The following is a 14,161-nucleotide window of genomic DNA, read 5'->3' as shown; positions in this document are numbered from 1 at the left end:
GTGCAGTGTGCAGTGTGTGGTGTGCATTGTGTGGTGTGCAGTGTGCAGTGTGTGGTGTGCAGTGTGCAGTGTGCATTGTGTGGTGTGTAGTGTGTGGTGTGCATTGTGTGGTGTGCAGTGTGCAGTGTGCATTGTGTGGTGTGCATTGTGTGGTGTGCGGTGTGCAGTGTGCATTGTGTGGTGTGCATTGTGTGGTGTGCGGTGTGTGGTGTGTGGTGTGTAGTGTGTGGTGTGCAGTGTGTGGTGTGTATTGTGTGGTGTGTAGTGTGTGGTGTGCATTGTGTGGTGTGCAGTGTGCAGTGTGTGGTGTGCATTGTGTGGTGTGCAGTGTGCTGTGTGTGGTGTGTAGTGTGTGGTTTGCATTGTGTGGTGTGTAGTGTGCAGTGTGTGGTGTGCATTGTGTGGTGTGCAGTGTGCAGTGTGTGGTGTGCATTGTGTGGTGTGCAGTGTGCATTGTGTGGTGTGCAGTGTGCAGTGTGCATTGTGTGGTGTGTAGTGTGTGGTTTGCATTGTGTGGTGTGCGGTGTGCAGTGTGCATTGTGTGGTGTGCATTGTGTGGTGTGCGGTGTGTGGTGTGTGGTGTGTAGTGTGTGGTGTGCAGTGTGTGGTGTGTATTGTGTGGTGTGTAGTGTGTGGTGTGCATTGTGTGGTGTGCAGTGTGCAGTGTGCATTGTGTGGTGTGTAGTGTGTGGTGTGCATTGTGTGGTGTGCAGTGTGCATTGTGTGGTGTGCATTGTGTGGTTTGCATTGTGTGGTGTGCATTGTGTGGTGTGCAGTGTGCAGTGTGTGGTGTGCATTGTGTGGTGTGCAGTGTGCATTGTGTGGTGTGCAGTGTGCAGTGTGCATTGTGTGGTGTGTAGTGTGTGGTTTGCATTGTGTGGTGTGCGGTGTGCAGTGTGCATTGTGTGGTGTGCATTGTGTGGTGTGCGGTGTGTGGTGTGTGGTGTGTAGTGTGTGGTGTGCAGTGTGTGGTGTGTATTGTGTGGTGTGTAGTGTGCATTGTGTGGTGTGCAGTGTGGAGTATGCAGTGCGCATTGTGTGGTGTGCAGTGTGTGGTGTGCGGTGTGGTGTGCAGTGTGTGGTTGTGCAGTGTGGAGTGTGCGGTGTGTGGTGTGCAGTGTGTGGTGTGTGCTGTGTGTGTGTGGTGTGTGGTGTGCAGTGTGTGGTGTGCATTGTGTGGTGTGCAGTGTGCGGTGTGCAGCGTGGCGTGCAGTGTGCGGTGCAACTCGAGGTCCGGTGCGTCTCGTGGTGCAGTGTGGTTGTGCGGTGCAGTGTGTGGGGTGCGCGCAGTACCGTGCAGTGTGTGGGGTCCGGAGTACCGTGCGGTGTGCGGTGCAGGGAGCGGTGTCAGAGTGGATCGCGCTTTGTTTACCGCTGCACCCGTTTGACGCGGCGTGAAGGAACGATCCATAAGCTCATTCGTCTGGGTAAAGTGACAGTGTTCACGAAGAATGACGACAGCCAATATACGTACAAGTACATTCTATTCACCTGCGTCTCTGTATCTGTTAAATATTGGCTGTAGACACCCGTCCTTTGTTAAAGTTTGAGCTCGTTCATCTGACAATAGCGGAGTGGTGGAGCTCGAGATGGGGTTTAATGATTGTCAGCAGCAGCACGCCATTGTCCCTTTGTTTCCTGAGAACCCAATAATGATCTTCCAAGGTGGCAGGGTGACTCAGGGGTCAGGGCGTAGAGCCGGCATCTCTGAGACCATGAAATCTGGGCAGCCACACGTGGTAACATCGGGATTTCAAGTGTAGCGATTTGATAATCTCACTCTGATCACTCGTGAACGGACACACAAAATTACCATTATAAATGATTTGTTTGCTTAATGGTGGCTTAAAAGTCCATCTCCGCAAAGTAAAATATTTGACTGTGATGCAACGATGAGTGAGAACGTGTAAGCCGGGAGGGTGAGGAATGAGAGAGAGCGATAGGGCCACTGGAATGTGCTGTTTGGGAGAAGTCCCGTGGACAATCTCCGTGACGCGAGAACCACCGCTCGTCGAGAGTGCCGAATGGATTCTGGTTGCCATGGGTCCCATGGAACGATCCCGATAGCACAATCGGAACAGAATCACGCAAAAAAAAAACCCTCAATAACATTCGTTTCAACGTTTCAGTTCGCTTGTATATTTCTAAAGCTTTGGAATTGCAAGCTTTAAACCTTTCATGCGTAAAGTGCGGTCACCAGTGTAGATATTCTTTTGCCATTGACTCCGACTTCATGCGACTGGGTGAGCTGCTAAGGTGACGACCACAACGATGAGTGCGGCACTGCATCGCCCTCTTTACTCCTCTCCTCGCAGTCTCAGGTCCCCGATGGGCCTCGCCACGAGTCCAAAAGGGCCCCTCCAGACGACCAAATCCAGGACGGCGCCGTCGCTTTCATCAATGTGTCCCCACCGTCCTGTAGCTCCCCGGGTTGAGGTGTTCTGCAACGATTTCAAGAGCTTGGCACCATCCAAACTTACGACCCGGATTGTCCAAAACAAATGCAGCGTTCTCGGAACGCGGTGTGCTGCCAGCGTGCACCAGGGATGCGGTGGATTCCTTCGCTCGAGATGTGCGTTTCTGGTTTTATGTGCTCATAAATATTTAATGCCGCGAGCTGAGCTCTGGTGTATTTTTACGAGAGGCTTAGCAGCGTTCAGAAAACAACGTCAACGTCAAATAGCCTCCCCGCGCAAATCAGCAAGAGGGTGCTCATCTCTCGTCTCTTCTCACGACCCTGAGCCAGTGATGCCAAATCCCTATTCGGCGATAAAGCCTCTTCTGTCCATAACGCATTCAGCCGTTGACTTCCCTGCACAGTTAAAGCCACCACGCTGTGGTGTCTGGCCAGGACGGTCGCTGTTGGCGGGATGGTACTTTGAAAAAAGAAAAAAGCAGGATTTTTCTTCTCAAACTAAAATGTTTTGACCACGTTCCTGACTACCGGAGTAATGGGAGGGGCTATCTGCAAAGTGGGTGGGGCTACCTGAGTAGTGGGAGGGGCTACCTGCATAGTGGGTGGGGCTACCTGCATAGTGGGTGGGGCTACCTGCATAGTGGGTGGGGCTACCTGCGTAGTGGGCGGGGCTACCTGCATAGTGGGTGGGGCTACCTGAGTAGTGGATGGGGCTACTTGTGTAGTGGGTGGGGCTACCTGCGTAGTGGGCGGGGCTACCTGCGTAGTGGGAGGGGCTACCTGCATAGTGGGTGGGGCTACCTGCATAGTGGGTGGGGCTACCTGCATAGTGGGCGGGGCTACCTGAGTAGTGGGTGGGGCTACCTGCATAGTGGGTGGGGCTACCTGCATAGTGGGTGGGGCTACCTGCATAGTGGGTGGGGCTACCTGCATAGTGGGTGGGGCTACTTGCGTAGTGGGTGGGGCTACCTGCGTAGTGGGCGGGGCTACCTGCGTAGTGGGAGGGGCTACCTGCATAGTGGGTGGGGCTACCTGCATAGTGGGTGGGGCTACTTGAGCCGTGAGCAGAGCCAATGTCAGGTATGGAGGAGGTGGCCCACTCAATGTGTTTGCAGTGCTCGTGGTTGAGTGGGCGGGGCTGTCTAGAAGTGTGTGGGGCTGACTGACGGATGGGCTGCCAGGTCACCATGAGTCCTGGTTGAACCCTCACATAAATGTGGCAGCTTTAGACAAAGTGGCACTTAGGAGGATGATGGTGATGAGGATTTCAACTTGTGATTGCTCGGTTTACAATACCATCAATCTCACCTGGCATACACACACCGACACCGTGGGGATAAGCAGCAGCCTTGGCAGTGTAATCAATGCTGCAGCCTGCTACGTGTTCATCGATGTTGGTCAATTGAGGATGTTTATTATCCTGTTTATTATCTGGCAATGAAGCACACTCACTGCCAGTGAGGCTATATCTGTCCAGGCTGCGGCATTCCCGTGGGACACGCCGTGGGTCGGTACACACTTACAGGCGGTTGGCAATCGTTACCGCTTCATGTGGTGGCATTTCGTTAGGCTCTGGCATGAGCAGACTCAGTGCCGTCACCCAGGATGGCTGCTGGGGCGAACCTCACTGTGGAATTCCCGTCCCCGACACGAATCTGACTGCCGTGCAGTAGCTGCGTGACCTGTCCGTACGTCCATGTGCAGTTGTGTTGGCCTGAAGCAGGGTCCCCACATCTCTCACCACCGTGAGACCGCTCAGGACATGGGTGGCAGGACGTTGTCTTTTCTCACCCAATCGTCCCACGATTGCACGGGTTCGGCTGCTGGGATCTTATCTCTCCATGAGTTTATACTCCGTGTCTCTTCTTTCATCACGGCCACTCTCGTATCTCACGCCACTGCATCCTTCCATTTCTCTCTCTACTCCCTCTGCCTTGCACCGGTGGCATCTCCACAGCCTCTCTAATCTATGGATTTTCATTCGACTCTATGGGGCTGTTTGTGAGCCTATGGGTTTCGGTGTGAGTCTAATTAGAGTAATTGGCTGCTATAAATGTCCACATGATATGCCACTTCGTTGAGCTATCATTTGTGGCCAGGTCGCTTCTGAAAAAGAGCTGTATAGCTCAGCGGGCCTTACCTGGTAAAATAAAAATAGCTTTTTTAAACACATTTTTAATAGTTACATTTCAATAGCTTCTTTGGCTCATGACTTGAGATGCCTAGAGCAGAATCGAGATAACATTGGGGAAATAACTAGGGATTGGAACTGAACTTGAGAGTGGTTATTTAAGATACCCCCAACAAAAGTCTCCACGTAGAGCAATTATAATCTCTCACTTCTGCCAAGTCTTCAAGTCTTCAAATACACAGTTATTCAGAAATTATCATGATTTTTAAAAACAAGGCCGTCTCCCTTGGGAGCTGAAAGAACAGAAAATGAGATTCATGCTCGTTGGCAAGTCGTTTTATATTCTCCCAGCAGAAGCCTCTGAAATGTATAAATAAAACGCAGGCTCAGCAACAGTGTAATGAGGTCCTATTAACGTGATGTGTTGTTTTACGCTCGTGCCTTGAGAATTGGCGAGAATCTAATTGGGGATTCCGCAGCGCTCTGGTCCACACCGGATGATACGAATGTCGTAGTTTTGTTTCTGCTGCTTAGAATTCCTCCCGACGTGGGGAAAAAAACAATCACACGACGGTACAGCACTGACAATCCGAGTGATTTTAGAGGCGTCGTAAAGAGTTGACCTTCACCCTCACGACTACGCTTCATGCAAGATGGAGAGTCTGGTGAAAGACGCGATCATGAAAAGTGTTTTCAGCTGAAATATATGTTCTTAAGAAATGCTTCCGATGGGTTAAGCAGCTAATTATTACGCTTGGCTACCGAGGCATAGGAACTACTCATTAGCGGTGCACCTTCCGGCACGACCGTCGCCTTTTCAAAGCAGTTTTGCCGGGCCACGGAGGACGTTGCATTCATCTCCGAGACGGTCGCTGCGAGCGGCAGACGCGCCTAATATAGCGGTGGGGAATCACGGGAGGAGGCGGCTGTGAAAGATCGTCCTGCAGAGCTTGCATTAGAGGCGTGAATGGTCGTTTGGTGTCGAGGGACAGACATGCTGAGAAATCAGTGCGACGCTTTCCGCTAATGATACGGGGAGTATAAAGAGAGCCGTGCAAGAAACCGCGCGTGACCGAGCCGACACGCGGACGCACGCGCAGACTCCTTTGCTGCCAGGCCTCTGCAGAATCTTGCGTCGCCGCCGGGAAGGGCTTTGCGTCTAACCTGAGGCTGCTACTGCGGGGCACCCAGACGAGGCTTGCGACCTACGCGACACGTGAACGCCGACAACGGCACCGTGGTCACGCGGCGCCTCGCTTCCCCTTGGCTGACGCTGCCCTCCGGGTTCCCAGAGCTGGGGTACCTCGTGCGTGGAGGAGGAGCAGGAGGCCGAGGGGCGGCCAAAGCCTCGTGGCTGCAGCAGATCGACCGTGACTCGTGCGACTTTGGAAGAGAAAGGGGGCTCGCTTGGGAGCTTTGTCAGCAGGGACCCCTTGGAAGGGGGCTCTTTTGGGAGCTTTGTAAGCGGCACCTCGAGGAAAAGGGGCTTGTCTGCAGTCCCAGGAAGCCTTCGTAGTGTATTGACAGAGGCCGGAACGTAGTTGTTATGCTCAGCGTGCAATTAGTAAGAATTGCCGATTAAGTGCTCGTTGAAAGTTAGGGTTACAAGCTTTACAAGTGCGTATTGTGTGAGGATTTAATAAACGCCCCCCTATCGAGTGCTGAGCCTCGCGGTGTAAGTGGGGTAATTGTCGAGGCGGGGGCACACGATGACATCGACGCGCCTGCCACACATTTCACAGAAGATGAAAAAAAATCACCGAGTACCGTGCAACGATTCCACAAATACAAATCCCCATCGTTGCGTCGCTCCGTTGCTTCTTTGCGCACTTTTCAGTCGTCCGCTAATGAGCGCTCTTCTTTACTCTCTGTCACGGCAGGGAGGGTATCCGTCCACAAATTAAAACATGCCACATGCACTCTGCTTCTTTATTCGCCAGGTTTGGCTTCGTTCAACGTGTGCGATAAATAAAAACCAGCAGCAGCAGCAGCCGTCATTCACCACTAAGTGACGGTAACATCACCAAAGCGCCTGTGCCAGGCTAGGTGCACTTTGAGGCTATGGGAAATGTGGAAGGCTCGTCGCCATGAGGTCAGTCACGGGGCAGACCCAGGTGTTATCGGTTGACTGACTGAGATGACTGACAGTTGCACCACCTGTGCTCCCCACTGTGCAAACTCGCTGGGTTCTAGCCCACACGGCACTGCGTTCGTTCATTGTATCTGCACAATCTGAGCAGATACAATAACACACACACACTTTACTAGAGAAAAACACCCCCCCCCAACACTGCTTGCGGGTGCGAATGCGCATGCAGACCACCTGCAGTGTGTTTGAATGCGTGGAAGCAAACGCACTACCTGCTGTGACATGGTTCACTAAACTTGGGTCATACACAATTAAAAATGGAAGAGAATCTGAATAGCGCGCAACGAAGCGTCGAGAAGGTGCATGCTTGGAATGTGCACATCGAGAGACGGGATGAGAGAACGCAGGCGGGTTAACGGCGGCATCCGAAGGGTCAGGATCAAGGCTGAGAGGGCTTGGGCAGGGCTCGTGGTGGTCAGGTCGCACGACAGAGTGGCAGCTCAGGGATGGGATACGGACGGAAGCAACACCAACCCCTGGGAGACGGAGCGGTGAAATCGGTTCGTGCGCAGGTGCTAGGTGGATTATTACATCGCAGCAGGATTGCGAGAGATGGCGGTGGCGGCTGCGGCTTAGGGAGGTCTTCATCCAGCAGTGGAGTGACCGTGTTGACGACGACGACGATGGATGTTAACCGCTCTGCTGTTAGCTTCCACTAATGAAACCACAGCACAAGTGGTCTGCATCTGTATTCATTATTCTTGCAAACGGGGCATTGCGTTGGTCTCGTCCATGTGTGGTGTGTGTGCGTCAATAACATTCCGTTCGCTGGTGGTCGAGGCCAAACCCTTTGCATTGCCACGCGACATATAAATTGCGGCATTTCAGCGCCAGACTACTGCGTTGGTGGGAGCTGTCAGCATCGATGCAGTTTGAGCGGGAGGTGTCGTTAGAGTTTCTCAGCCCCTGGCGGTCGGCGCAGCTGCTAGCGATTACCAGATGTTTCCACGAGAGGAGGAAAAAAAACCCAGCAAGCGGAGAAACGCGTGAACTCAGCAATGAGGAATGGGTCCTGTGCCAGTGCAGTGATGACAGACAGCTGGAGGGTCGTTGAGTGGAGGCGCCTGAATGGTGGCATTGGGAGGAGCTGCTCTAGACGGAGGTTGAACTATCTCCCTCCAACCGCCCCCCTCTCTGCGAAGGTTTTCTCGGTTGCGCCGTGCCGGTAGCGCAGCTCTCCGATCTGGTTTATGTGTCGCGTTGTTTCGACACAAAGTCCGACGTTTTTCTCCCGAGTCCCGGGAAGCACGTGGATGCTAAAACGTCAGATGTCGTCGCCGAAACGGCACGTGGCGAGAGCTGAAAAACACGCCGGGTAGCCCGCTCCCGTGTTCGACAGCCTCCTCCGTTCACGCGCTCGCCTGGGTTGAAAATCTGTGAATGTGACGATGTGGCTTACGCTCCAGAGCGGAGCACAGCGGCTGAGTGGTCGGCCTGTGGTCGCGTCTGCGACACTAAAACTGCGCTGCTGCCGCGTGCCGCACACGTCTTTTGGTTCTGTGCTTCTATTCTGAAGTCAGCAGCGAAGTCGACAGCCCTTGTACGCCCCGACCCTTCCTCTGTAGGCCCCGACCCTTCCTCCGGATACAGCCTTGGGCTGTGGTGGGGGTCGTTGGTGGGGTGGGGGGGCCACAGCTTCGCGACGACCCTCACCGTTCCTCTTAAGCGCCGTGGTGAGCAGATGTCGCTGGCTCACTGTGAGAACGTGGGTCGATGTCTCCGGTAGGGGACAGGGGTGGGATGCCGTTTCTCGCGAATTCTCTACCCATGTTTACGACACCAAATCCATATTTACCCTGCCTCTCTCGAGCTCCTAAAGGTGCACTCGTTTGAGTTTCTGCTGCTGCTGCTGCTGCCGCATCGCATCAGCGATGAATGGGAATCGATGTTGGTAGGAGAGGGCTTCCTTTTATTTACAACGTACAAAATGGAAACAAAAAAACAGGCCTTGCGGTGCGCTGCCGGACAAAGAACTGTTGGTGCTTACGAAGAAGCACTGTGGCTCGCAGGGTGCGTACAGATCGCCGTAAAGGTCGCATTTATTACGTGAACTAATGAAGCATGCGGCGATGAAAAGCATTCACTTTGGGCGACATGAATTATTCAGTGCCCACGAGATGCGATTACACGAGTTTATGTAATTATGCTCGATTACTGTTCACGTTTCGTAGCAAATAGCGTTAACCCTCTCACAGCGCAGCGCTGTCCGCCGACTCGAGTGAACACGGCAATTCGGGGGGTGCGGAGAGAAACCCAAAACGTGAAGAGAATACAGTTGTAAGATGACGGACGCCTGCGCACGTGGATGCAGATGTTACTGTCACAGGTCATCGCTCAGCTGTTGGGAAAACAAACGCAAGCCACCCTGTGAGTGCCTTTCATCGGCAGCTGCGTCCCAACGGCTTTTAGCAGTGGCCTAGATATTGAGTGTGCAGGCGGTGCAGCTGCACCGGGAGCCTACGGGCCGGAAGGAGCCCGTGTCAATCACGTTAATGTTTAACCCAACTGGTGCCATGTCGTCTCGTCAAGAGGAGTAGTTGGCTGAACAAAATGTCCAATCGTACCGAAATGTACAAACCTCCCACGGAAAACTTCACTTACAGAAATCTAAACATGCGCCGTTAATAACGGCTGTTACAATAATCGCGGTACAAAATTCCAAATCACAAAATGTGTCGCTAACGGTGCATTAGTCTAATGGCACCGCCACTCAAGTGCTGCGATCTCAAATACTGGCGGTCAAGATATACAAAAAATATGACGGTGGCAGTTACAAACATATCCCTTGTGATGCAGCGCCCGGTTTTAAGTTACAGACCCCACGCACCGGAAACGTACAAATTGTGTTACAAAGTATTGGCACTGCTTGAGTTGAGACATTTATATATAAACGCTATCTTCATAATGTACATAAATGTATTTTTTCAGTCAAGTAAAATCTCTCATCAAAAGGTTAAAGGCGTAGCCCTGCAATTGCTCGCTCTCACCATTGCTGGCGGAAGGGCCTTTGCTCGAGGAAAAGTAGAAGAGCCCCCGCTGGAGGGAATTTTGGCCTACTCTTCCACGCTGGCCAGACGTCTCGGAAGAGGTGGGACTACCCATACTTTACCCCACCGCATGTGACTCGCCGATCGATCAACCGTGGTGACCCCACGCGTAACGCTGCGGGGTGCACAGAGGCAGGGGGTATTTGCTTTAACCGCCACACCAGGAGACCAATCGAAGCGGCGACCTCTGGGTCGTAAGTCCGCTGCGCTGACCCATTGCACCGCGGCAACGTAGCGCGACCGTCTCGTCGTGGAGAATCGACCGTCGGTGCTCATCTGTCCGCCTTTAGAAGTCCATTTCCAGCGAGCCGGGCACATCGCAAGGGTCGTCGTCGAAGCTGGAGTTGTGCGCGAACTTGGAGATCATGAGCAGCTTCTCCTTGTTCGTGTACTGGGCCTTGGGCTTGGGCTCGGGCACCGCCAGCCGGTCCACGGCATCCACGCGCCCGCCGCCCTTCGTCCAGTGCGCGCAGTTTTTGGACGAGCCGTAGAAGTTCTTGCCGTGCCCCACCGTGATGGTCACCGTGTGCGACCTCCTGCCGAGGTCCGGAGACAGGTCCTGCTGGGCTGGCAGCAGGAGGTGCGCGGTGCCCGGGGCCTTGCTGGAGCACGCCGAGGAGAAGGCGGCGGCGGCGGCGGCGTCGTTGTGAAGGCTCGCCATGTACGAGCGGGCTTCGTAGCTCTCGATCAGAGGGTCCTCGCCGACCGGCAGGGAGAGCGTGTTGGAGCATTGCAGTCTCGGGGCGGTCGGAAATTCAGGTCCTGCCACGGAGATCGCCTCGGGGTCGGCCCCCTCCAGCTTGTCGGCGCCCGCTTCCGGCTCCTCCGGGTCGTCGATAACGCAGTTGTTGAGTTTGATGATGGGCAGCGACAGGGTGGTGATGGAGGACGAGAGGCTGGACTTGCCGTGGAATATCTCCAGCTTCTCGGAGGGCTTGCTCTTGAACGGGCTGCCGAGACACATCTCGGAGATGATGAGCAGCGACGTGGATAGCATCGTGTTGAAGGGCGCTTGGAGAAACTTGAAGTGATGCTGCGCCGCGGCCTCGCGCTCCGAATCTTCCGACGAGTCCATCCCGCTCGCCGTCCAGGGGAAGAGCATGTAGAAGTTCGGGGTGGGCTTCTCCGCCGGCTGCTCCTGGCTCTTCGTGTCCTGCTCGTAGCAGCTCGAGAAACTTCGGGACAGGTTGCTGGTGCTCACGCTTGTCTGCACGTGCGGCTTCTGCTCCGACAGCTGGATGTCCCGCAGCGTGACGCCCTTGGTGTCTTTCTCCCGGTTTTCGTACAGCGCCGCGATCCCGCAGATGAACACGAAGATACCGATCCCCATGGTGAGCGGGCCCAGGATCTTGACGACGTAGAGGTACAGCTGCTGATCCAGCAGGCCCACGACCTCGCTGCCTCTCGTCTGCCCCTCCAAGCCCGTGGTGTTGTCGTTGACGCCACCGCCGCCGTCTCCTCTGCTGCTGTTGCTGCTGCTGCTATTGATGCTGCTGCTGCTGCTATTGACGCTGCTGCTGTTGTTGTTGCTGCTGTTGTTGTTGCTGTTGTTGTTGCTGCTTTCGGCCAGGATGGAGGAGCCATTGGTGGTCGCCGTGTGGTCGTACTTGGGCCAGTAGCCGATGATGGTCACCGTGATGCCAATGAGCACGATGGTGACACCCAGCGTGGCGCAGCCGGTGGAGAAGAAGCAGGCCTCGATCCGGTGTCGAACCCGGACGGCCCTCTGTCTGAGCGGCAGCCTCACCGACTCGTACTTGCCGCCCTCGCTGTCGTGGCTGTGCGCGAGGTGGTGCGACAGGTTGCTGCTGCTGCTGCTGTTGTTGTTGTTCTGGCTGGGACAGCTCTCGGGCAGGAAGCCGCCAGCTGTTGACATGTTGCCTCAACGCAGCTTCTGCAGGACAGTCGCGTGCCACAAAGAAGAAGCGAGAGATGTTTAAAGAGTCGACGATTTTTTTAAATAATTGACGAGTTGAACACAACGCATGCGCTCACGTATACACAGATCCCCGTGTAGCCTTAACATAGTGTTGGGGGCAACTGCTGTTAGCGAGCACCTACGAACGCCGGCACGGCGCACGATGTGGTGGGTGGCCAGCCCCACGCCCGGCAAACCTTTGTCTCCCAAGTGGTTGATGTTTACACACCGCGCGAGGTACTCATTTACGACTGAGTCGACCTAGCGCCGTGAGCGGGAATCGAACTGTGGTAGGTGGGTTCGTAGGGCAGCGCACTAACCGCTACACCACCGCTCCCCACAAACACACACGCGTATACATACATTCAGAACACACACGCGGCAACAAACACACAGACACACAGACACAATACACTCCATCACACAGACCGACACGTCAACACACAACAGACACCCATATAAAACACTCGCGACAAAGACAAAGACCCCCCGCATAGCCTGAACAGACTGTTGGGGCAAGTGCTGTTAGCGAGCACACACTCACACACACACTCACACACACTCTCACACACACTCACACACACACACTCGCACACACTCACACACACTCGCGCACACACACACACTCGCACACACTCACACACTCACACACACACATTCACACACACTCTCACACACACTCAAACACTCTCACACACACACTCGTACACACACACTCGCGCACACTCACACACACTCTCACACACTCTAACACACACACACTCACACGTGTACCGGCGCAGCAGCAGCAGCTGGTGGTGGTGGTGGTGTGGGTGATGGTGCCGGAGGCTGTCGTGGTCGCATCGCTGCTCTGTCCGCGCCTCCACGCCGCGCATCGCCCCGCGTCTCGTCGTCGTCACTCAGCTCCCAGCCCCTGACCCCGGCTCCCCACAACTCCCCTGCAGCACCCAGCCCCGTGGCCACACGGCTGCTCCAGCTCCCTGCTGCTAGCCCGTGCCCGGCATCCTGTCGCAGCAACGCGCCCAGCACGCTCCGGCTGGGGCGAGGCGAGTTCGACCTCGCAGGGGAGAGGCTCGGGTCGAGTGGGCGGGTGAGGGGAGACGCTCGGGTCGAGCGGGCAGGTGAGGGGAGGCGCGGGTGGGAGAGGAGACAATTGGCGAGGAGGAGGAGGAGGAGAGAGTTACGCAGCGCGCTCGGCTGTCGAATGTGGCTCCTGCCAGAGGCGCGGGGAGGAGGAGGAGGGAAGCGGAGGGTGCGGGGAGGGAGGAGAGGGCAGAGGAGAGAGGCGGGGAGAAAAAGGAGGCGAGGGATTTGCCGAGGGGACGAGGAGGAGAGGGGCGCAGGTGAGGGGAGGGGGCAGGAGGCGGGATGAGAGGTGAGCACGCGAGGGAGGCAGGTGAGAGAGAGGGGTAGGTGAGGGGAGGCAGGTGAGGGGAGGCAGGTGAGGGGAGGCAGGTGAGAGAGAGGGGTAGGTGAGGGGAGGCAGGTGAGAGGGGTAGGTGAGAGGAGGCAGGTGAGATAGAGGGGTAGGTGAGGGGAGGCAGGTGAGAGGAGGCAGGTGAGAGAGGGGTAGGTGAGGGGAGGTAGGTGAGGGGAGGCAGGTGAGGGGAGGCAGGTGAGGAGGGGCAGGTGAGAGAGGGGTAGGTGAGGGGAGGCAGGTGAGAGAGGGGCAGGTGAGGGGAGGCAGGTGACAGAGGGGTAGGTGAGGGGAGGCAGGTGTTCTGGTGACGGGGGATAGGTGAGGGGGTGAGAGAGGCGATGGAGGAGGAGGAGGCTTGCCGCTGCCGTTGGAACTGCGCTCCGTGTCCCGTGGCGCTCGAATGATGCCACTCGCTGGCGCCAGCTCGCTTGGTGATGCTGCTGTTGATGTTTTTGATGTTGCTGCTGCTGTTGTTGTTGATGTTGCTGCTGCTGTTGATGTTGCTGCTGTTGTTGTTGTTGCTGTTGTTGATGTTGCTGCTGTTGCTATCAGCGCTGTGCCGACATTAGCATCGCGCGCCGTCACAGTCCGCCTCCCCTCAGCCCTCGTGCCACTCCACTGCTGGATGAGGACCTTCCCACACCTCGCTGGGTGCGCCTTGGTGGAGGTGGAGCGTGGACGTGAGAGCAGATCACAGTGCTATGGATGTTGCAGCGTCCTCTGCTGCCCAGCGCATGGCCACACCGCAGCCTATAACACCTGCTATGCCTGGTAGTGAGCACCTAGCCAAACAACATCCAGGTTCAACGCCTGCTTAGCTTCCGAGGTCTGGCGAGATCGGGCGCGCATACTCAAAGGGCGATGTAGTCCTCGAGAATAAAACACTTACTACCATATTTTCAGGATTGTAGGACGCACCCTTTGGCCCTGTATTTTGCACAAGAGTTGGGGGTTCAACTCATAACCCGCTAGTTGTGTGTGCCCAGATTAATGCGAGCTGCATGTACACCGGGCACAATGCCAGTTCGGGGAGCGTCTTACTTTCCTGAACAGCGTTGTATGACGCCGAGAATACGGTAA

At 55.3% G+C, this 14,161-nt stretch overlaps 1 protein-coding gene across 1 annotated transcript; it reads right to left on the bottom strand.

Moving 5' to 3' along the window:
* Nucleotides 1-6,671: 6,671 nt before the first annotated feature.
* On the bottom strand, nt 6,672-12,861 carry LOC133353362 (transmembrane protein 200A-like). Its single transcript, XM_061569551.1, has 2 exons — nt 12,436-12,861; nt 6,672-11,637 (listed from the first exon to the last, which is right to left on the bottom strand). Exon 2 carries the CDS (start codon nt 11,617-11,619, stop codon nt 10,030-10,032), a length of 1,590 nt encoding a protein of 529 aa, XP_061425535.1. The 5' UTR covers nt 11,620-11,637; nt 12,436-12,861; the 3' UTR covers nt 6,672-10,029.
* Between the last annotated feature and the right edge of the window lie 1,300 nt (nt 12,862-14,161).

This window comes from Lethenteron reissneri, chromosome 43 (genome assembly GCF_015708825.2).
Source record: "Lethenteron reissneri isolate LAM-NWPU_2019-01 chromosome 43, ASM1570882v1, whole genome shotgun sequence".
Taxonomy (NCBI): domain Eukaryota; kingdom Metazoa; phylum Chordata; class Hyperoartia; order Petromyzontiformes; family Petromyzontidae; genus Lethenteron; species Lethenteron reissneri.
The sequence above is the reverse complement of the archived record's forward strand: the minus strand, read 5'-3'. Positions and strand labels throughout refer to the sequence as shown.